Raw genomic sequence first — 23,941 nt, forward strand, 5'->3', positions numbered from 1 at the left:
TCAGGGCCGCGGGGGGATGCTGGAGCCTATCCCAGCAGTCTTCGGGCGGAAGGCAGGATACACCCTGGACAGGTCACCAGTCCATCGCAAGGCGTCTTATGATCTCAAGATTGTTATTTTGAGATAATGAGTTAATTATCTTGTGATTTCAAGATAGCATAGTTGGGATCTTGAGACAATGGGTGAATTACCTCATGATCTCAAGATAACAAAGTTGTTATCTTGAAACGAGTGAACTGTCTTATGATTATGAACTAATTATCTTGTGATTAGTGGACTTCTGTAGAAGCTTGCAAAGGACATCTCAACATGTAGTAGTTTTAGAGGGGGGCAATTATTTATCACCCCCCCCCCCCCCTAATTCTTCAGTGATGTGAAGCTGAAGTCAGATATTCTCCAGATTCTGGTTCAAATTTTCCAAGTTTATTGTCAGACACCTTAAGATCTGTATCTGCATCTAACCGAGATGCAGGTCTAGAAACAGTAGCTTGGAGAATTTTTGACTCAACTAAGACATTTGAGTTGTGTGACCTCTGGTGTCCTCAAGTTGAGCCACCTCAAGAAAAGCCATGTAATCAGTTACTAAATCATTTCAAGTTGAACTGACCTCTCATTTTTTTACAGTGTGCTGAACATCCAAACTGGACACCATTTTTCCAGATGTATGCATTGTTAGATAGTTATGGTGGTTATGACACTGTAATCAAAATCATTGAGTGAAATATATATTGTTTATTTGTGAAATAAACAAATCACCTTTTATTAGAAGATGCAATGATGCGAATGTGTAGAGTGATTATTGTATTTTATTGTATTTTTTTGTATATTATATATTTTAAAATCTCCTGTTAGATGTGACTTAGATCATACCGATACGCCAAAGAAGAAACTGAACATCAGAACTGTCTAAGAACTTTGCACGCACTCAGTTTATGGTCAGCTTTGACCGTACGAGACTGATGAATAAGGGTCAATGTCACAAAACCCAAATTCTGGTTCAGACTTTAGCAAATAAACTAGGTGTGAAAACAGCAGAGAAACGTGTAACGGCAGGGAGCGAGGAGGCGGACGCATAAGTGGAGATAAGCGACTTTTATTGTGGGCAAATCCAGGGTCATCATCTAAACGGTCCAGGGTCATACAGCCAACACGGATTGATCAGGGGGCAGACATGACAGAAACTAGAATCAACCAGAACAAAGATCAATACAAAGACCAATACAAAGACCCGCGACCTGACAGTGGAAAACATAGGCTTTAAATACATGAGGAACAGGCGGGAACTCAGGTGGAAACAATCAGGGGAGTCACGAAACAAGGGGTCTGGACTAAAAACCCAAAACAAAGAACGCGTGGGCTAAACCAAAACACAGCACGAACACATGGACGGGACTGGGAGGGGCCAATCATGACATATGGCAAAATAGTCCCCTAAGAAAAACGTCTTTTTTCATCAACATTACAAAGAAAAACTCAGAATATGTGTAGGACATGTGTGAGTAGACTGGCTGTGTTTGTGTTGTGAACGTTGCAATCCCTGGGTTCCATCACCACCACTGTAAGGACTGTAAGTCAGTACATTTTTCTGCAATAGACCTTTTCACATCAAAGCACTCTGAGTGATTTTTACATCTCGATGACTTAATTATGCAGCGATTATGAAAATTTAAACTGAGCGTCAAGCCAGTTCACCAGGAGGACACATGAAGGACAGTGGGCTTACGTTCAAGCTAACTGTGAAATTAGTAGTAAAAACACAAAGTCAAGACGCATTATTATGGAAGGCATGTAGTATTTTTGTTAGCATGTTTGTAGACTGGAATATCACTTTTAATCCATACTAGGCTCAAACTTCAGTGGTCAGCGGCGTAGTGTGTCTTACCCTGTGTCCTAAACTACCAGAATAAAAGTCATATCTTGGGGCTGTATGTAACGCTTTCATTCAGTAGGCCAGTATGGACATAAAGTGCATGTCATTTTGGCAAACTGCCTCCAGCTCACGCAAACTGAAAAAGTATTCGAGGCTAGAAGTTATGGAGGCCTTCATTGCCCCCATTCAGGCCAACAATGCGGCAAATGAGAAAGACACATGCGAAACCCTTTGGTTGCATATGTATAGAATTTGGCCAGTCGTCATCTATGGAATTGTGATGCAGTGCAGCCTCCTGCCTGACAATGTCCCTCTCTAAGCTGCAGAATAATTGTCCTGCTTTTCTCCACATCAGGTTGCTTCGAGATATGCCAGCCCTAAGAAGTGTCTCTCTGACATTCACTGCCTTGTGTGGGTCCATTCAATGCAAAACCCACAGAGGTCTTGAGTGCGATTCCAGCAGGCTTCACCCACAATGACACAGTGTGGAAACCCTGCAGTTCATTTCAGAATGTGTGACATTTTTAACGGTTTGTTTCTGATGGTATTAAGACAAAAAACTCAGTTTACACCGGAGCTTGGTTGTTCTATTTCATTCTATTTGCTACGGATTTGTTATACTTAGAAAAGTGCATTTAGGGAACAGACATGCTACTTTGGGAAAGGTGCATTTAGGGAATAAATAGAGCTGGTAGAGCTGATTACATTTGGCAAGCATTTGCTGAGAATGATTTTGGGTGGATGTGGTGTTTAGTACAGGCAGTAGTTTTCCACTACAGTGATATTTAGCAACAATTTAGTATTTAATAAGCATTTGTTAGTCTCACAACCTTCAAGCTTCAGCTTGCATTTCTCGAAGTAGTTCATGATGGATTTGTAGGAATGTTTTGGATCATTGTCTGGCTTTAGAAGTCAGCCTCTGTGTCACATTTGGTTCCAGACTTTTGCTGCTGTTTAATAGAATCTATCCTTCTGTCTTCCCATACAAAATGTTTTGTTGCCAAGCATAACAGATCCACCCCCAGGTTTGACAGTTGGCAAGGTGTTCATTTCATCAAATGCTGTTTCCAAAATGCTTCTCCATATCTGGATGTTGTTGATGGTATATTTCATACACTATGTTGCCAAAAGTATTCGCTTGTCTGCCTTCCCACACACATGAACTTGAGTGGCATCCAATTCTTAATCCATAGGGTTTAATATGATGACAGCCCACCCTTTGCAGCTATAACAGCTTCAGCTCTTCTGGGAAGGCTTTTCACAAGGGTTAGGAGTGTGTTTATGGGAATTTCTGACCATTCTTCCAGAAGCACATTTGTGAGGTCAGACATTGACGTTGGATGAGAAGGCCTGGCTCACAATCTCCACTCTAATTCATCCCAAACATGTTCTATCGGGTTGAGGTCAGGACTTGACCAGTCAAGTTCTTCCACACCAAACTCGCTCATTTGGGCCGTCCCCAAACTGTTCCCACAAAGTTGGGAGCATGAAATTGTCTAAAATCTCTTGGAGCTGAAGCTTTAAGAGTTCCGATCACTGGAACTAAGCGGCCGAGCCCAACTCCTGAAAAACAACCCCACACCATGATCCCCCCTCCACCAAACTTTACACTCGGCACAATGCAGTCAGACAAGTACCGTCTCCTGGCAACCGCCAAACTCAGACTGGTCCATCAGATTGCCAGACAGAGAAGTGTGATTGGTCACTCCAGAGAACACGTCTCCACTGCTCTAGAGTCCAGTGGCGGCGCTTTACACCACTGCATTCCACGCTTTGCATTGCGTTTGGTGATGTAAGGCTTGGATGTCATTTTACGTGGCCGACCACTTCGTGGCGGAGTTGCTGTCGTTCCCAATCGCTTCCACTTTGTTATAATCCCACTGACAGTTGACTGTGGAATATTTAGTAGTGAGGAAATTTCACGACTGGACTTGCTGCACAGGTGGCGTCCGATCACGGTACCACGCTGGAATTCACTGAGCTCCTGAGAGCGACCCATTCTTTCACTAATGTCTGTAGAAGCCGTCTGCAGGCCTAGGGGCTCGGCTTTATACACCTGTGGCCATGGAAGTGATTGGAACACCTGAATTCACTGATGTGAATGAGTGAGTGAATACTTCTGGAAAAATATAGTGTATATTAACATTTATGATCAGATTGGAGGTAAGGTTTCTTTTTGATGACTTTTCCGGGCAGATCATCATAGTGCACTACCAGTCTTGTGATCAGCCAAACCTTTCTCCTGGTCCATTGCTGTCATGTGAGGGTTTTGCTTTGCATTTATGGCCAGCATACGAGCAATTCTATCTGAATTCTGAGTGTCACAATAAGGTCGCGTGGCCACGAATCGGATACGTATCCGATCTAGAACCACATATGAAAGTTGCTCAGGTCGGATTTGAAAAGATCGGATTTTTGCCCACACAGCCCTAAAAACATCAGATCTGAGCCACATTAGGGCAACAAAAACCAGATTAGATTCTCAATGACAATGGAAATTTTGAGCTGACACCACTCTGACATCATTTTATAGCCTTCTCCTGTTTCCCCTGTAGGTTATCATTAACTTCATTTTCAGATCCTTAGCCAGCTGCTTAGAGGAGCCCATGGTGACTAAGTGTTAGCAAAAGGTGTAAATATTCAGAGAAAAGGTTGAAGAATTGCCATCAGCTGACAATTACTAATGACAGTTCTCGACCCGTCTTCCCAGTCCTAATGAGTCATTTAAGACGTGGAAGTGGAAGGGTTGCACATCCAAACTTTTCCATATGCTACAATAACTATTGTATTTTTTTTTCTATTTTTGGAAGTTTATTAAATATAAAAATCTGGAAATATTTTTTCATATTTCACTTAAAAAAAAAGAAAAAATGTAAATTGGCCAGGATGCCATTTGTTCATATGCACTGTTGCTGTCACTTGCAAATTATTACAAGGAAATGTTTTGTCTTTGCCAGATTTTGTTCCAACAGTTAGAATATATATAGAATACACAGACTCCAGCAGCACTGCTGTGTCTGATCCACTCAGACCAGCGCAACACACTAACACACCACCACGTGCTCTGTGGTGGTCCTGTAGGGGTCCTGACAATTAAACGACAAGGCAAAAGGGGACTAACAACAAATGCAAAGAATTATACATAATTAGTGATTAATTAATAATTACGTATAATGTTGAATTCTATATGAACACTAAACAAAACTTCAACAACTGCTACTGAAGTTGTCAACAGAAAACACTGTACTGCATACGGAGCACAATACCAATTCAACTCTGCCACCTAGTGCAACATGAAGTTAATGCAGGCTTATTCAATTCAGCAGTTTGAGAAGCTGCGTCAAGTTACAGCAAAACACACCATGTTCAGATGAGTATCTGCCACAATTATGCCAAATAAAACACATGAGCCACTGTTAAACTCCAATTATGTCAATTTTATTCTAACTGTGACGGGTCATGAGAACGATCCTGAGACTTCAAGTGATTTATGTTGTAAAAATGTACTTAAGTCACCAGTATTGCTTCAATTTGATCTTTCTGTGGTATGAAAAAAAAAGAAAACACAAAAAAAGTCCCATCACAAAGCAAAAATATAATAAAAAAAACTGAAATGTATAAAACGGGCCTTTTAAAAAACACTAAAAGCAAAGCTCACAATTCCTCTTTATTTTTCTGTGAGTCTGATTTTGAGTCTTTATTAGCTGAGCTTTTTGCTTTGGGTTTTTTGCTTTCTGAGCCATCCACAGTCTTTTTTGACACTACTTTTACTTTCTTATCAACTGACTTCTCCTTTTTGTCTGCCTTTTTGGTCTTTGTTTTGTCTGCTGTCTTGTCCTTTGCTTTGTCTGCTGTCTTGGCCTTTGCTTTGTCTGCTGTCTTGTCCTTTGCTTTGTCTGCTGTCTTGGCCTTTGCTTTGTCTGCTGTCTTGGCCTTTGCTTTGCCTGTCTCTTTTGTTTTCCCTGCTGGTTTTACTTTCGTTTGAGTTGCTGTTTTGCCGGGTTTATCTGCAGCCTTGGCCTTTGCCTGGGCTTCGTTTTTGACATCTTTGCTGTCAGTCTGTTCCTCAGCACTTGTCCTTGTCTCTTCTTTTGGTTTCTCGGCCTCGTCCTGCTTTGCTGTTCTGCTAGGCTCTGTGCCTTGTGGTTCTGAGTTTGTGTCAGCATGGCTGTCCTTCTCTGTTTGCTGGAAATCTTCATTCACTGGGCTGTAGAGCATTTTTAGGAGCTCCTCGGCCTGAATTCGCTCCTGAAGAGCAAAAAAGCACAAGAGACTTTAACAGATGCAGATAATATTAATACATATAAATTGAGCTGATTAAAAAATAATCCGAATTAATCTTCACATGACCACTTTTTGGCTACGCTCACATTGCAAGCCTTGTTGCTCAAATCCAATATTTTGCTTGGTTCACGCTCTTTTAGGTAACTGATTCAAATCCATCATTAATGTGATGAACCGGCTCCTGAACTGACCCTCCTACTCAGTGACATCACGTAACTGAATCACTGCATCATCAACACAAACTAACGAGCAGAACGAGCTTCGCTGAGAAGATCATTAACTCTGATCAGCTCTCAGCTTCATTATTAGAGCCAGACGGAGGAGAAAAAGGTGAGATGAGCTGCTTTTCCACCGTTTACAGGCTTTAACGGCTGTTCGGCGCTGCTGCCAGAGTAACGATCTGAGCGTCACATTAAGGTCACATGACCACGAATCGGATACGTATCCGATCTAGGACCACACATGAAAGTGACTCAGGTTGGATTTGAAAAGATCAGATTTGTGCCCACACAGCCCTGAAAACACCAGATCTGAGTCACATTAGGGCAAAAAAACGGATCTGTGCCACTTCAACCTTCAATGTAGCCTTTGACCTCACGTTATCCCTTGATTAAACAGGCTGTTTTTGTTACTATCCCTTTAAGACTGATATGTAAATGACCTCTGTTCTGAATCTGCTCTACACAAAAAGCAGCTCCGCTGAAACACTCCTTATAAGCTAATGTGAGTGGGCGGAGCTAAACTGCTATAGGCGGAGCAGATGTGTCATGACATCACAAAAACAATGCATTTAAAAAGGGCTGTTTTTGCAGATTAGTTTCCATACAGGGGCTGTACAGATTAAAGACTGATCTGTTTTGAAACCATGTTTACATACTACGTCAAACTGAGGAAACTTTGGGTTTATGTAGGTTGATATGGGCTCTTTACAAAAAAGGGCAAAAGTACAGTAAAAATTCAGACAAAGTTTTTAGCTATGCAACATGCGCGTCTTCCTGGGTGAAGAGGAAAATGAGTTCTTTTACCAAATCACCTTTTTAAGATTTGTGCTACTGAACTAATACAGAATTCTGATAAAAAGGGAGACTTGCCTTCTCGTTATGTTTAGGATCCAGAGTGAACCAGAGGGCTATGGCACATCGCTGCCCCTTGGTCACTGCCCTTACACCATGGGGATTTTCCTTACCAGCACCAAAGGCCACAACTCTACCACACTGAGGCTTCACCACAGCCTTTGAGAGGACAGAACACATACATTCAACATTTGGCACACAAAATTTACTTTATCTAATATATCTGCAGAAAAGGGGGCTTTGCGGAAGCCAGGTAAATAACATAGCAAGTCTAGATGCAAAAGTATTTCAGGTGGTGAATCACCATTGGCACTGCAATGTACTCCATTAGACCAAGGCTTAATCTGTGTCCAGGAATTAAAAAAATAATAATAATAATTTCAAACCAACAGTGCCCCACAGAGTTTTTTTCCAACTCTGAAAGTGGAAGAAAAAATCTTACTGTGACTGTTTTGGCATCCAGCTCTGTGAAGATGAAATCCCCTCCTTCAAAGTCATCATTGAGATAGAGAATGGCACTGAAAACAACAATAAAGTCGCATGTATCATTATCTATTATTACATGAGTGATGATGTGAAGTGGCTTCTCAAATCACTGCGCTGGCCCACCTGTAGTCCCGGTGTGTGTATGCTGGCGGCTCTTTGATGCACTCGTTATGTTCTGAGATAAGCAGGCAGTTGTCAGCATGTACAGGGTGACTCATGTCCTCTCGCTCGTCTTGCTTCTCTGGACACGAAGAGAGAAAAACTTTCATATAAAATGGACGAACGATATAAAACTGACTTTTCAGCTATTGCTGCTGCAGAAAGAGGACTGTTATATAAAATAATAAAGCAATTTTTCTTTTTGTTTTGTTTTTTTTTTTCAAATTAATAATAAAGAAGTAGTACGATTGAATAGCAGCACTGATAACAGCAGCAGTATTGGTAAAATGCTAACAATATCCATCCATATTAAGCAGCAGAGGTGTAAATAACTAGGCCAGGGGTCTTTAATTAAAATTCAATAAGGTCCAAAAGAAAATTTCCTGAAAAGAAGGTCCGGAACATCATAATGTCTGACTTATATTACGATTCAGTGCCATATACTGTTTACTGAAGTAGCCTAGTAGGAATATCAACATCTTATACAGTCAACAACTGAATATCAAATCAAATAAAGTACAATTCAGTGACATTTCAACAACATTTACTGTCAGTTTTCTCTTTTTAGACCCACTATGTGAAATAATCTGACTCACTTTCTTCTCTGACTGCTGTTTCTCGCCTCGTCCCTCCCCTGTGTGACGTCACTCACTCGAGTCTCAGGGCTCATCGTAATGCACAGATCTGATTGGCTGAGTAGCGTCATGTGTGATATTTACAGCGCATGTGATTGGTCTGCGTCTCCCAGGCTGCTAAAGTTACCGCCAAGGCTAGAAAAGTTACGCTGATTAAAATAAGACCACCCTGTCGAAATTAAATAATTCTCCATAGTTTACCAGTTATAGGTCCAGGTCCTCAGGCCCCAGGTCCGCGATCCGCCTATTAGCCTCAGCTGTAGGCACTTTGCAATTCAATTTCATTTCAACTTTTCCAAAACACGATTTGAAAGGGATTCTAAATGCATCTGGATTATTAATCTCTATAGACTAAATTATTTCCCTGCATTTGTCATTAAAAAACGTAGTGTTAGGTTAGTTGAATTTGACTGTAGCCTACAATCTGCAAGTCTGTAGGCCCAATCATCATCTTTATTTCACTAAAGCCTTGAGTTCACTACACTTAACAGATTACAACAGACTGGGCGTCTCACACTGTCTGACTGGATTTTTCAGATTATTTTGGGTGACTGAAATATTGGAGATCACACTGTAAACGATTAGAGATCACACGCTACTTAACTTTTCAGCTGCTGCTGAACCGAACGGAGCTCACTGTCCGCAAACGTGGAGCTGCTCCACGGTAAACATGACCAGTTGGTATTTTTTAGACTTTTAAATGTACATAAACTTGGCTGTGCTTTAAACTCGGCTCACTAAAAAGCTTTGCGCCACACAATTCAGGCCCAGCGCTTGATGAATTCATCTTACCCTCAATGGCTGAGCGGCAGACCAGATGGGAGTAGGAGAAGTAGAGAGGAGACTCCAGGCTGAAGTAGGACTCCACTACTTTCTGCACCTTCTCACTCAGGTCAAAAAACAGACGAGCACTCTTCAAGGGGAACACTCCCTCCTGACCAAGCTGGGAGAAACAATAGTGGACTTTTATTAAGTTTGGAAAATGACCACCTTTAACATATTCTGACACCAATGTCACCAAGACGAATGGTACTGAATATGATACCTAGTGGAACAGAACTGGCTCATTTTCCACTTAGCCCAAATGTTTGGTGTCCAGGGGCCGGATTCACGAAAGCTTTCCTAAGAAAGAACTTGAGAAGGTTCTTAAGAAATGTCCTCAGTGCAATTCTTGTCCAAGTTCTCAAAAATTCTCTTAAGATATTCTTATTGTCTTAAGAATTTCTTTTAAAAATCTTCATTGTTTACTTATGTAGGCTACGTTGCATTTTATCACATACCATAAATGATGTGAGAAATATTTTAAAACATTTAAAAAATGTAGCAACCAAGAGCTAGAGGTGATAATGGAAGAAACAGCCAACAGGAAAAAAATCCTTATAGAAAAAGATGATAATTGTGGAGTGAGAGACAATTTTATTAAAAAAATCATTTCTTAATATTCTTAATTCTTATCAAGTTATTTAAAGAATGACAATTTCCTAAGATATGAAGTTAAGATTTTCATTCTTAGGACTTGCATCCGGACCCTGACTGTGATTGTTCAGGTTAGTGGTGGAGGTTTGAGGTTAACTTTGCAACTAAAGTCTATACTGTCCTAAAACGTTTCTGTAAATACGTCCCTAAAACCTCTCTCAACCTGCTCAATCCACATCCAGCTCTTCACTGAGGTTGCACAAACTTGTGGTTTAGGATGCATATTCTGTAGCATCAATATAATATTCACACCCGTCTGAAATGGCTGCCCACAGATTTCAGCTACATGGTGAAGTTCATCTTTATAGTTCAAAGTAAGTTATGCAGTGTCCTAAATCGCAACGACAAGTCTATACAACCTTAGCAATAACCTGGATGTGGTTTGAGTTGATGAGTTGATGTTTATTAACAAGATCAGACTCATCACTCTGACACTAAACTAAAGGCTTTGTATATATACAGCAGGCAAAAGTGCCGCAAATCTGATCTTCTCACCAAATCCGATGTTTTTTGTTCGGCTGTTCACATTTAAAAAAAAACGTGACCTGTATGTGACATCTGAACAGATCAGCTCCTAAACTGACCCTCATGGGCAAAAGAACAGAGTGTCACGCTCATCCAGAGGTAAACAATCACAACTGCCAACAAACGCCGGTCACTCCCGGAGGTTCAGCTCCATCTTCACCAGCATCACAGGAACCATCACGAAGCCAAGAAACCTTTCTTTCAGACTTTAAACTGTTCTTTGACACTGCAGCCTCACTGTCCTGCAGCTTCGTTCGCCCATTTATTTCGGAATCTCTTCAAACATGGAGAGTTTGGATGAGTCTCTTCTCACTTTTGTACAGAAACATCAGCCTCAGAGGTCTCGGAAGCATGAAATTGTGCCGAATGTGGGGTTGGACTGATGTAAAAGCCGTGAATTCCAATCTGGCTGTTCAGACTGAGTCGCACTGCCGCAGGTTGGATACGGACCGGATTTCAGTAGCACATATGAAAGCGTCTCAAATCGGAATTGAAGATGTCAGATTCTGAGCGTTTATCTGTTCACACTGACAAACAGACACACATCTGTGTCACACATGGAGAAAAAGATCAGGTTTAGGCCACTTTTACCTGCTGTGTGAAGAAAGCCAAAGAGACAAAATCTGGACACCAAGCAAGTCTTGGCTGATTCATTCCACATCTGGTAAGTGGAGAACTGTGTCAATGTGGTTTTTTTGCTGCACCACTCCTTTAAACATAGTCATCAGATGCGTAAATGCGACGCTATTCGGTCCATCGAACAAGTATTCCGAGGTAGATAATCTGAGGTATCCCGAGGCACCTTACCTGCAGAGCCTTGAGAACAGTGACCCCCTGGAACATCTCGCTTGGTGAGTGAGGATTCTGCTGGCCTCTGTAGCCGTCTCCTTTCTGTGCAGCTGCCTATAGGAAAGTTTTCAAGCACATATGACTACTGTCCAAAAACATCTAGCACAGGTACATGTTTTGTAACAGCTTTATATATCATCTATACTGATATTCCAGCATTGGCACCTCATTGGTTTTTAACATATAACTTTTGAGTTCTACAAATAAACCGTGATTTATATGTACTACGACAGTTTATACTTGTTTTCAGTAGTCAGAAATAACAGAAATGCATGTCACATCTATATCCATATCCTAAATAATCATTTTTACCTTTATTTTTATATTTATTTTATTTAGAACATATAAAATAATCATTTTGGAAGCTTCACTTGTCACTGACCTATTAACACTATGTTTGTTGGGAGACTAAACACCTACACTGGAAAGTCGGAGTAGCTCTCGACATTCATCATCTGTGATGACTCCGTCCAGCAGCACTCTCTGCGAGCCGTTCAGAGCCGCAGATGTCATGGTAACTGTGACGTCATCAAACACCCCTTTGTCCGATGATGCTTTATTAGGTCCTAAACAAAATATAATGCATGTCAAGCATTTTCAAAAATGTACATTTGAGATCAGATACAGTTCATTAACGCTGTTTTCAGGCTGCTCACCATCTTTAATTATCATGCCAATGTCTGAAGATTCCTTGCTCTTCTCTTCGACTAGTGTCTCAATCTCCTTCATCAGATTCCCAATCTCCTCTGTAATCCGGGCGGCTCTCTCTCTATCTGCCCTGCACATAATACAAAGAGATACAGTCTGAGCTCCTGATGACTTCTGACATTTATAAATGTTTATGAAAATGGAGATCTGGCTTAAGTTTCTTGAAATTAACTGGCAGATTTACTAAAAGAGGTGCTAATCATCAAGGCACGTTGTGTTGGTGGGGTTGGCCGATTCAGGGAGCTCTAAAGATGCAAACGAACATGGTCATAACTTCATAATTGACATCGGGCCATAGCCATATAACCACTGCTTATGGACTTTTTGTTAAAAAAAATAATGACTTATTTTCCCAGGAATTTGACTTAGTAAGTCAAAATAACGACTAGGTCATAATGTACGCAATTATTTTATCACAACCAATTATTTTAAAGAGTAACTCCACCCTAAGAGCTTTTTTTTTTCCATCAACATCTGAAATGCACTGCTCTGTAATAATAATATACACCAGCCTTGCTTAAAGTGTGAACGCATCTTTTCAAACTGTAAAAATATCATTTTCGTCGTGGTCATTTCCTCGTCTGCAGCGCCGCTCTGGTTCAACTCTGCTGTAGGCGCGGATGGCAGTATGCAAATCAAATACATTACCAACCCCTGATGACGCCCTACTCGCACCGCACTCATAAATATGAAAGCTTAGGAGTCGAGAGTGAGGAGAGGACCACTCAGGTGCTGAGCTAAATACCCCCAGCACCACCTCACAAGGCTCAATATGCCAGCAGTCTGTAAATAACCCAGTTCAACTGGGCTGAGTTTGTAATGAAGATGTTGGACTGATTAAGTGAGGATTCTTGTGGTTCTCCATAAAGCTGCTGGTACTGCATCCGATTCATGTTTCCCTTCACAACTCAAACTCTCGGGCATGACTCACTGAACAGAAATCAACCGTAAGCAGAACTGGAACTACAGAAAGCGAAACGGTTCAGGAAAGGTTAACGTTAAATGGTCAGTGTTACTGACCGTGTCAACCTTTCGTCCGTACAGCCTTTCTTGAATGTTTTCCCGCTCTTCGTAGTTCCAGTGCTCCTTGACTTTGATTTCCCTTCAGTGAGTCAGGCCCCACGGTCAAATTTATGAGGATAATTTGAGGGGGAACTGACTTAGATGCAACACCGGTACGTGCCATGAACAGCTTGCAGAACGTAAGGATTTACAGCCATTGTCACGCAGTCGATGGAGGAGTCGGACTTCATCTCCCACAGTTTTTGGGGAGATCACGTGACGGACCACGCGCACCCGGACTACATCTTAGTAAAAGACTTCAATACCCAGGAGTCCGAGACAGATCACGCGGTTTCCCCCACACCTGTCAGCGATCACAGTCGCCTGAGTATTGATCACTTTCACCTGACAGACTTCAGTCCCAGCCTATATAAGCTGGGACTTCTGTTAGTATCTTTCAGAAGTATTGTTAGATGCAATTACTAAGCGCCAACCCCCCCCATCGTGTTTTCCGTGTCTAGACCTTTCGCCAAGTTTGACCCGTTCTCGATTCCTGTTTCGCCCTAGAGCACTTTTGCCTGCCTGGACTGTTTTGTGTTATGAGCTTGGACTGAACTTTGACTACGATCTGTGTTTTGTCCCTCTTTGGATTTTCCTGGTTGTTTTTGATATTAAACCACATGACGTCTCACCCGCGAGCGTCTGCTATTCTATCCGCACGTCACAGCCATTGCAAGAAACCCTGGATGACCGGTGATGCAGTCTGTGACCTCGATGTCAAACTGAATGAAACCTGCGTCTAAGATATCAGGACTCAGGTTATATCGAACATGAACCTGCTGCGCGCATAATTAGAAACGAGCTGTCACTGTTTTAGGGAATTCGGACGCCTCCACCACTCGCTGTTGATCATTTTCTGGGGCTCTTCGGCGGCTTGATGGGGATGGTAGTAGCGAAAACAGTCAACCTCGTAAAACCTTCCCATTTTAATTTCACCGTGTGCATCCTAGCTGTTTGGGGGTTTTATCATTTCGAACTCTTATCTACATGCAGTTTATAAAAGGCTGTAACAGAAAGCAGATGCCAGCATAAATAAAGCAACAATGTAATAGTATAACAGTTTAGTAAATCAGTGATGGTGCAGTCAGTAAAGTTTCACATCATTATTTAGGTAAAACCCGCTGTTACGACAGTTTAGTGTAAAATATACTCAAATCAGTTTACATTATTATTTTATTAAATGAATTAATCAAACCAAGAATAATGCCTGCAAGAACAATGCATAATATTTCTTACTTTTGCTTGTCCCTCAGCTTCTTAGGCATGACATCTTCAGGGGTCCATGTGTCCTGAAAAAGCGAATCAGGCAAGCCCGATTATTTCTGGCAGAGCAGACACAGAAACTGGAACATTATGTAAAACTTCGCTTATGGGACTTACTGGATCGACAAAAGTTACTCCAAAAATTTCATAGCCGAAGTACAGAAGCTCTTTCTCCAGCAGAGACTTCTTGATGTACTGCTGAACGACCTGCGGACAGAAAATAATCATAGTCATGAAACGGCGCCGACCCCGCTGCGCCTGTGGAACGTCGTACATTTTCTGGAGGCGTTTAATTTCTTATTCATTCATACTCACTTTTCTCATGAATGTTTGAATGTACTCACGCTCAGTTTTAGAAACGTCCCACATACACCTTGCACTGGCACTCGTCGAATGACTGAAATTTAGGCCACATCTTATTTTAATGGTCCTCTACAGCTCATCTACACATGCTCAGATTTTCAGAGGGGTTCTGATGAGAAATGCTCCGTTCTAGAGAAACGCACAGCTTCAGTATTGCTCACAGCGGTGGTGACAGGAACCAGAATTACTGAGTGTTTAATGTCTCTAAAAGCTTTCTCACAGAAACCTATTACATGTAATGGCTATAGATATGCTGCCTGATGTCTGAGACACTGTTTTATGATAGATCTGAGATACAGTTTTGGCATAAAATTTATTTTTCAACTTCATTTATAGCAGGCAGGTACATGTAGGGTGTTTTGTGGCAAGAGTCCCCAAATAAAAGCATTTCACACGTTGCAATAACTGAATTATGTTTGGAAAAACATTCAAACTCATTTAAGATGATTTCACTTGCCAAGATATGATTTGAGTGGTGAAAATCTTATTAACCCTTGTGTGGTGTTCAGGTCTGTGGGACCCATTTAGTGTTTACCAAAAGAAAAAATGATGTGATTTATTATTATTTTAACCTCAGATTCTTGGGTTTTGCTCATTTTCTGGAAAAAATCATATAAAATAACCCATTTTCAGTGTCTTCAATCTGTTCACCCCCCACACATTTATATTAGACATGTGGTGTTGGGCTGAACCCACGGGGAGTGAAAGTGTGGGGATGCTGTGTCCTTCACTCTGTTCTCCTCCTACATGGCCTGCTGTTAGTGTGTGTGTGTGTGTGTGAGGGTGGGTGGACAACATGGACAGGCTGCTGACTGGCTACAGCTGCTAAAGTAGAACCCAACACTGGACACTTCTGATATTTTAAACATGTGGTATGTTTACATAAATTGTTATGACTGTATTGATTTAAAAAACCACTTAGTGTGTTTACATGCACTCAATAATTCGATCATCATCAGATTTCTACAGTAATCCGGTTTTCAAATGGTCATGTAAACGTCATACTCCGATCTAGAAATCCGATTAAGAAATCCAGTAAAGCTGGATTTTAGCTCAGTAATCAGATTTCTCAGTGCATGTGAACTCTTACTCTGATTTCTTTCAGATTTCCCAGTCTGCGCTTGCGTGAGAACAGACATAGATGTCGTGAGATGCAGCGAAACACTTTCGGAGCGACACTGAAACCAAACACAAAATGAAATATTAAGTATTCTTCTTCTTCTTCTAGATGATGTAAGTTCATATTTTCAGGTAAAGCTGTGCAATGTTTAAAAAAAAAACACGGCATGAATTTTGAGTTTTACGTTATGTTTACGTCACGTCTTCTTCTGTGTGTTTATTGGCTGGTTGCAAAGCAGAAATCTGATTACTGCCTGACTCAATAGCATATAATAGTGTGGTGATCAAATTACTGACAAAATCTGATTTTCTGCAGTTATCGGTTTATGAAGTGCATGTATAGGTTATACAGTGCATATAACAACCACATAAGGGTTAAATAAAAGGTCTGGATTCTATTTTGGTGACGGTGTTGGGTTGAGGTTAAGGTTGGCATTACAGTGAGAGGCCAAACATCAGTAGAAATTAAATCTGGACTAAGCGGTCGAAGTCCTGCAGCTCCAGTTAACAAAAGGCTGACTGTGAGGCAGTTTGGTCAGCACCTCTCTGGCCGAGATGTCTGCAGCCTTGTCCTCGCCGAGCACAACTGAGTAGTAAGCCAAGTTCTGCTTCATGACCTCATCCTCAGGATGGAACAGAAGGTACGTTTTAGCACTCTCAATGGCCTTCTCATATTGCTCACCTGGGAGAGAGACACAGGGAGAGTGGCAGTGCGGAGAGAGTGAGCTTAGACTACATTGTTCAGTACACAGAAAACAGTGCGTTAGCTCCAGTGCACGCATCAGTTTTACTGCATTGATGCACATAAAGAAGAATCAAATTGGTTCAATATGAACAATGAAGGGAGTAACATACTGTTATAATAGGAAAACTGGAGGTAGTTGAAATGTGAAGGAAGAAAGTCTTCAATCGGCTTATCTCTTCCAACAACGGAGGCCAGTTCTACGGCGCAGTTTTGCTTGCAGTTCAGAATGTGTAAGTAGTGATCTGTAGTGAAACATTAAAGCACATCAACAAGCTGAATCAGACATATGAAAAAAAAAACCCACAAAAATATGAACCCCTAGAAGTTGCAGTAACGAAAGCATGCTATAACTGTATTTGAATTATCTCTCGTTATGGCTTAGCCAGAATTTCACTTATTTAGAAGGGGGCCTGGACAAGTTCAGAGGGGCAGCTTGGAAGTGATATACATACACTATATTGCCAAAAGTCTTCACTCGCCCATCCACATCATTGAGTTCAGGTGTTCTAATCACTTCCATGGCCACAGGTGTATAAAGCCGAGCCCCTAGGCCTGCAGACTGCTTCTACAGACATTAGTGAAAGAATGGGTCGCTCTCAGGAGCTCAGTGAATTCCAGCGTGGTACCGTGATCGGACGCCACCTGTGCAGCAAGCCAAGTCGTGAAATTTCCTCACTACTAGATATTCCACAGTACACTGTCAGTGGGATTATAACAAAGTGGAAGCGATTGGGAACGACAGCAACTCTGCCACGAAGTGGTTGGCCACGTAAAATGACAGAGTGGGGTCAGCGGATGCTGAGGGGCATAGTGCGCAGAGGTCACCAACTTTCTGCAGAGTCAATCACTACAGACCTCCAAACTTCATGTGGCCTTCAGACCAGCTCAAGAATGGCGTAGAGAGCTTCATGGAATGGGTTTCCATGGCCGAGCAGCTGCATCCAAGCCTTACATCACCAAGTGCAATGCAAAGCGTGGGATGCAGTGGTGTAAAGCGCCGCCACTGGACTCTAAAGCAGTGGAGACGTTTTCTCTGGAGTGACCAATCACGCTTCTCCATCTGGCAATCTGATGGAAGAGTCTGGGTTTGGCAGTTGCCAGGAGACGGTACTTGTCTGACTACACTGTGCCGAGTGTAAAGTTTGGTGGAGGGGGGATTATGGTGTGGGGTTGTTTTTCAGGAGTTGGGCTCGGCTCCTTAGTTCCAGTGAAAGGAACTCAAAGCTTCAGCACCGAGAGATTTTGGACAATTTCACGCTCCCAACTTTGTGGGAACAGTTTGGGGACGGCCCCTTCCTGTTCCAACATGACTGCGCACCAGTGCACAAAGCAGGTCCATAAAGACACGGATGAGCCAGTTTGGTGTGGAAGAACTTGACTGGCCTGCACAGAGTCCTGACCTCAACCCCATAGAACACCTTTGGGATGAATTAGAGCGGAGACTGTGAGCCAGGCCTTCTCGACCAACATCAGTGTCTGACCTCACAAATGTGCTTCTGGAAGAACGGTCAAAAATTCCCATAAACACACTCCTAACCCTTGTGGAAAGCCTTCCCAGAAGACTTGAAGCTGTTATAGCTGCAAAGGGTGGGCCGACATCATATTAAACCCTATGGATTAAGAATGGGATGTCCCTCAAGTTCATATGAGTGTGAAGGCAGACAAGCGAATACTTTTGGAAATATAATGTATCTAGATGCTGCATTGGGTATTTTCACAGTAGATTAATGTTAGATTAACCTTCTTGTACAAACCCGAGGTCAGCTTCTTATTTGCCACCTTCTTGTTTGAATTTTCCTGTTCCACCTTTTACCTTGGCAAACAGGAAGCCGACTTTTATTTTGTCCTTCTTTTTTTTATGTGTGTATTAAGATTAGAAGTGATTCACACATCGACGGATTTGCTGATGTGTGTTTCTATCGGACGTTTTTTAACGTCATAGTTATTAAAGAAATGAAAAAACAAAAAAAAAAGAAACACTTGCCTGAGATAGACTGGAAGAGGTCAGCTTTGTACTCCATGTAGTTGTAGCCATCATAGTCATAGGCTCCCTCACACAGCACCCTGCACTCCGCATCAGCAGTGAAATACTCCTCCACAGCTGCCTCAAAGTGATCGATGGCTGAGGCAAACTTATCTGCGCTGTACAGCTTCTTCCCTTCCAGAAACTCTGCCTGAAACGTCATGAGGAACACATTTCACCATAAACGGAGGCTTAACGTGCTGAGGACAGGAGGACGGGCACTGCCACTTTAACCTATAGAGACCAAAAACATTCCCTTTTGTCCAAATATGCACTGCACTTGACGGAAAACCGTTTTAGGACAATGGGCTCTTGATGCAGTTCCTGATGTGAAGCGATATTTCTAGAGATAAAATCTACAGGCTTGTTGTGTCTTAAATTCCTCTTTCCTCATTTAAATCAATGTTCATTTACCGTGAGGCTAAACAAGCTGCATGAGTTTAACACATGCTGGATGATTTTGCTTCAATCTACACAGATTTAGGGTAAATAAACTGGAATAGCAGTCAAATCTTTCAAACTATCAGGGTACGATGCCCCCCTTCATGGAGTAAGAAGCCCCTGCATCAGTATGGCATCTTAGGCCCAATCCCATTTCTTCTTTTTACCCCTACCCCTCGGAACTGAGCTACAGGGCAGTGGTTGAGATCTTCCCTCTGAAATGAGACCCTCTAATAAAAGAGCATCACTTCATTAAGAGCTACCAGCGCCGCTCTGTAGGCGACCCTGCCCGTCTGCAGGGACAGCAGAGGAGGGGAAAGTTCAGCTCCTCACTGCTGGGCTTTAGTTACATTTAGGGATCATACGCCTTCAAAGAGGGGGGCAATTATTTATTATCACCCCCCCTAATTCTTCAGTGATGTGACGCTGAAGTCAGATGTTCTCCAGATTCTTGTTTGAATTTTCCTGTTCCACCTTAAATGGCGTAGCCGTCACATTCTGGTGCTTCAGGCAACAAAACTGCTGGACTATTTAAGGTGGAACGGGAAAGCTGGTAGCTACTGAGCCTTTATCATGCTATTAGCCATTTTTTAATGCTTGTTATGAAGAAAATGACCAGAATACACTGAAACGATATTAAACTAAGATAAAACAGCAGTTATCGTAACTTTTTAACAGAGAAAATTCTCACATTTGTGGGTTTATTTGGTCTCTTCTTCATTGTATATGTCAAATAATTATAATAATGATAATAATTACCAATGTGATTTTTTTTAAATGGTTATTAATCAAAGTACAGCACTAAAGATATTTTCTTTTATAATGCTGAGTTTAATCAAGTGTGTTTGAGTAGGAAAACCACCAAACCGTGCAGGACTCTGTCCCTCCTGGACTGGAGCTCTCCACCTCTCAATTAGTCCACCTGAACGTCAAATGTTTCCGGGGCAATGAGTCTCAGGAATGCAGTAATCCAGATTAAAGCTCAGAATTAATTAGACCAAAGCCACGTAGTAAACAAGTCGTGTTTAGATTTGGCCCCAGCATTTGATCAGAAGTGAGGGGGGGTGGTCCTACACTGGGGGGTTTCTTTAACCAAGTTACCCCACTTCAGAACATAACCACACAGCTGCTGGTTCAAAGTGATTTTCCTGCAGGTTTGAATGTCTTTCCACTGTAATCTTTCAGTGGAAAGTGTAACTGTGCACTTACCCCCACTTTGTCACTTGGCTTAAAGACGTCATGCCATTTTTCCTTTTTGCAGAGAAACCTTTGGTGCCACAAAGATCCACTATTTGATTAATCTTTCATTAATTTCTTACATAACCTTCATGTCAGTAGCCTTCATCCTAACACACACATGCACCTTTTACACCTATATGAAAAACATTTCCTCACTTCTTTATGGAAAAAGGACGACTGACTGTCGAGCTCTCCTGCTACCCACTTCAGACCAGCTGCCCACGCCCCAGCTACCACCACCTGCCTTGGACTAGCTGCCCACCCTACACCGAAGTTTTTATGGACTCTTAACTATTACTACTAATAATACTACCGCTATTAATATTAGTAGTATAATAACTCTGTAGGTAGTCTGACCAGAGGAGGACGGGTCCCCCCCTTGTGAGCCTTGGTTCCTCCCAAGGTTTCCTCCTCAGCTCTGATGGAGGTTCTCCTTGCCACTGTCACCCCTGGCTTGCTCACCTGGGGGTTTTACATTCATGTTAAAACTTTATCTTTACTGGAAATCTGTGAAGCTGCTTTGTGACAACATCAGCTGTAAAACGCGCCACAAATAAATTTGACTTGATTTGAAAATGAATGTTTATTCCCCCCATAACATAACTGACACTGAAAGGGTCTTCCAATAGGTGGCAGTGAGGGGTGGGTGTAGGATAGCTTCATCATCTTACCATGTGGGCTCTGGCCTCTAGGTCCTTGAAGTCTTCCTCCTTCACACCAGCCATCAGACTGTAGTACTCCAGGTTCTGCCGCATCTCTAAATGATCTGGGTTCGCAACGTAGAATGTATTTGCCGCAGCCACAGCCTTGTCAAGCTTGTTTATCTGCATCCACAAGAAGACGAAACTAAGGCAAATGTAACCAGAATACAGACCATATATCCAAAAGCATCCAGACAACCCTTCTAATTAGTCAATTTAGCTATTTCAAGGTTCACTCGTTAATGTTCAGGCGTTCAAATGGGCACACACAGCTTGTATGATCTCCACAGAAAACCACCGGCAATAGAATAAGGTGCTTTGGAGCAGCTGTACATAAGCCTAAGGTCACTATACCCAATTACCCAATGCAGAATATCAGCTAAAGAGGTAAAAAGCTCCTCATGATTGGGCTGAGGAACTGAAAGAGGTTCTCTGGCGTGATGGATCACCATACAACACATTCGGGATGAGGTGGAGTGGTGTTTGTGACCAAGAGCTAAGTAATGCACTTGTGGGTGAACGCAATCAAACTCTCACAGCAATGTTCAACGTCTAGCGTAGTTTTCTCTGAAGAGTAGGTAACTGCTGCAGCAAAGAACGACAAACTGCCTGTTTATTCCATTGGTTTTGGAAGAAAAACTGGATATGAGAAGGTGTCCGTTAACTTTTGGACATCTTATGATGCTAAGTTTCAAAGCCATATCCGTTAAAACATTTGAGATCATTGGCTTTGAGATCTCCTCTTAATCTCTCGCACTTCTCCCAGACATGTTTAACCCCTTAAAACCCCAGGCTTACTACACACTAAGGTTTATTACTCAGTAACTACAGGGACTTCGGCGCAAACCGGCCGAGCTATTCTTAGGTTACGGAAACCCAGCTCCTGTAAAGTAACCCTGGGATCTTCTCATTTGATCAAAATATTCTCACACACAGAGACTAAGTTCATTCACATATGGACTCGTAGCCGAACCACATTTCCATGAGAAAAGTACAAGTGCTCATATTTTCCTTATAGCTCTGCTCTCATTCAGCTCTCCCAGCGGTCAATCAGGGCAGACGCAGAAGCCCAGCTTCTCTCATTCATCACCAGAGCTTCTCACAGCGAAATGCGGGCGTTAATCTCCTCTTTTCAGGAGAAAGAACTCAGAAAGCAGTGATGTTTCACTGACATCTCCTCTGTTTCTCTGAGAGAGTCTGAAGACAGTCATGATCTCTGTGCAGGCCTGCAGGCAGAGCTCAGCCTGTTCAATGCTGAAAGGCCTCAAAATGTAAACAGAGAAATAAAAACTAGTCTTAATATCGCGTCTAGACTTTAATACGCCAGTGGTTTGGATAAGATTGAACGAATGTGTGTTTCTAAAGCATTAAACGTTCAGAGATGTGTCTCGTGTGTCGACGTTAGGCTCCACCTAAGGACCTAAAGACGTGGCACCTAAACCTCAGTCTGGGGGGCTGGGGGGGGCTAAAGAAGCTCGGCGTTAGAGATTTAGCGAAAAGAGTCAGAAACGGGCAAATTAGTGGCTGTGAAATAGTGACAAAATCATAACATTGTCCCTCAGCAGCTGGCCAGAAGATAAACTAAGCCTCTATGGTAGCGAGGGGTCCAGCGATGACTCGCCTCCCTCTCGACTTCGAGCACTTTACCTTGAAATAAGCCACTTGCAGGTAATTGTAAGGAGTTCTCTTCTTAAACTCCAGCTCAACGTCGTCGCCAACTTTGTGCAGAGAAGGTGGTCCCAGTTTCTCGCTTTCGCAGGAGCTCACGCACTCCGCCCGCTTCAGAACTTTCTGGAAAAATCCTAAGTCTTCCACCGCGCCGGTGCCGGGGATCGGCGCCCCGACGCCGGGCATGGCTTCCTCGAAGGCGGTGTGGTTGGCGCAGGCAAGCCGGCACTCGGTCCGGACCTTACGGACCATGCTCTTGTGCTTCAGAGCCCGCTCCATGTGCAGGATGACCGACAGCCAGTCCTGCTTGTAATAGGCTTCCACTGCATTATCAAACAGCAAGTCGTACGGCTCCAAATCCCCACTGACCTGCACGGTACCTGAGGTGTAGTCCAGAACGGACAGAGTTAGGGTCGCTAGAAACACCGTGGCCCACATGTTGAAGACTGAGGGCTCTGCAGGAGCAGACTGGAGGCACCACATCCACAGCTCCTGCCTGGAGGGGCCAAACTTTCGGCGCTGGAGGTGGAGCTAGTTTCTAGGTCCTGTTGAGCTCCATCTACTGCAGGCCCAGGGACTTGACTGAATAAAAGCTCCAGAGATGAATGAACTTTCTTTTTAACAGATTAAGCAGTAAAGCATCACAGAAAGATTCACAACTTTGCAGTCAGGCCACAGTAGGTCAGATGTATTAAAACAGACATACACTAATCAGGCAGAACATTAAGACCACCGCTCACTGTCCATTTTATCAGCTCCACTTACTCTATAGGGGTCTTTGTAGTTCTACAGTTACAGACTGTAGTCCATCTGTTTCACTAATACTTTCTTACCCTGTTCTTCAGTGGTCAGGACCCCCATGGACCCTCACAGGTACTGTTTGGGTGGTGGATCATTCTCAGCACTGCAGTAACGCTGACGTGGTGGTGGTGGGTTAGTGTGTGTTGCGCTGGTAGAAGTAGATCAGACACAGCAGTGCTGCTGGAGTTTTTAAACACTGTGTCCACTCACTGGCCACTCTATTAGACACTCCTACCTTACCGGCCCACCTTGTAGATGTAAAGTCAGAGACGACAGCTCATCTGCTGCTGCACGGTTTGTGTTGGTCATCCTCTAGTCCTTCATCAGTGGTCACAGGACGCCGCCCACAGTTTTGGTTGATGGTCTATTCTGGTCTATTACTATTCTCAGTCCAGCAGTACAGACAGCACTGCTGATCCACTCAGACCAGCACAACACACACTAACACACC

At 42.6% G+C, this 23,941-nt stretch overlaps 1 protein-coding gene across 1 annotated transcript; it reads right to left on the bottom strand.

Annotated features, from left to right (window-relative positions):
• Positions 1-5,286: 5,286 nt before the first annotated feature.
• Positions 5,287-23,213, bottom strand: p3h1 (prolyl 3-hydroxylase 1). The gene is made up of 15 exons (XM_017714816.2): positions 22,669-23,213; positions 20,992-21,144; positions 18,602-18,791; positions 16,728-16,859; positions 16,415-16,554; positions 14,508-14,597; positions 14,364-14,416; positions 12,014-12,135; positions 11,778-11,923; positions 11,316-11,411; positions 9,300-9,450; positions 7,837-7,954; positions 7,670-7,745; positions 7,246-7,386; positions 5,287-6,118 (listed from the first exon to the last, which is right to left on the bottom strand). Exons 1-15 carry the CDS (start codon positions 23,170-23,172, stop codon positions 5,525-5,527), a joined length of 2,706 nt encoding a protein of 901 aa, XP_017570305.2. The 5' UTR covers positions 23,173-23,213; the 3' UTR covers positions 5,287-5,524.
• Positions 23,214-23,941: the final 728 nt, after the last annotated feature.

This window comes from Pygocentrus nattereri, chromosome 21, assembly GCF_015220715.1.
Source record: "Pygocentrus nattereri isolate fPygNat1 chromosome 21, fPygNat1.pri, whole genome shotgun sequence".
NCBI lineage: Eukaryota > Metazoa > Chordata > Actinopteri > Characiformes > Serrasalmidae > Pygocentrus > Pygocentrus nattereri.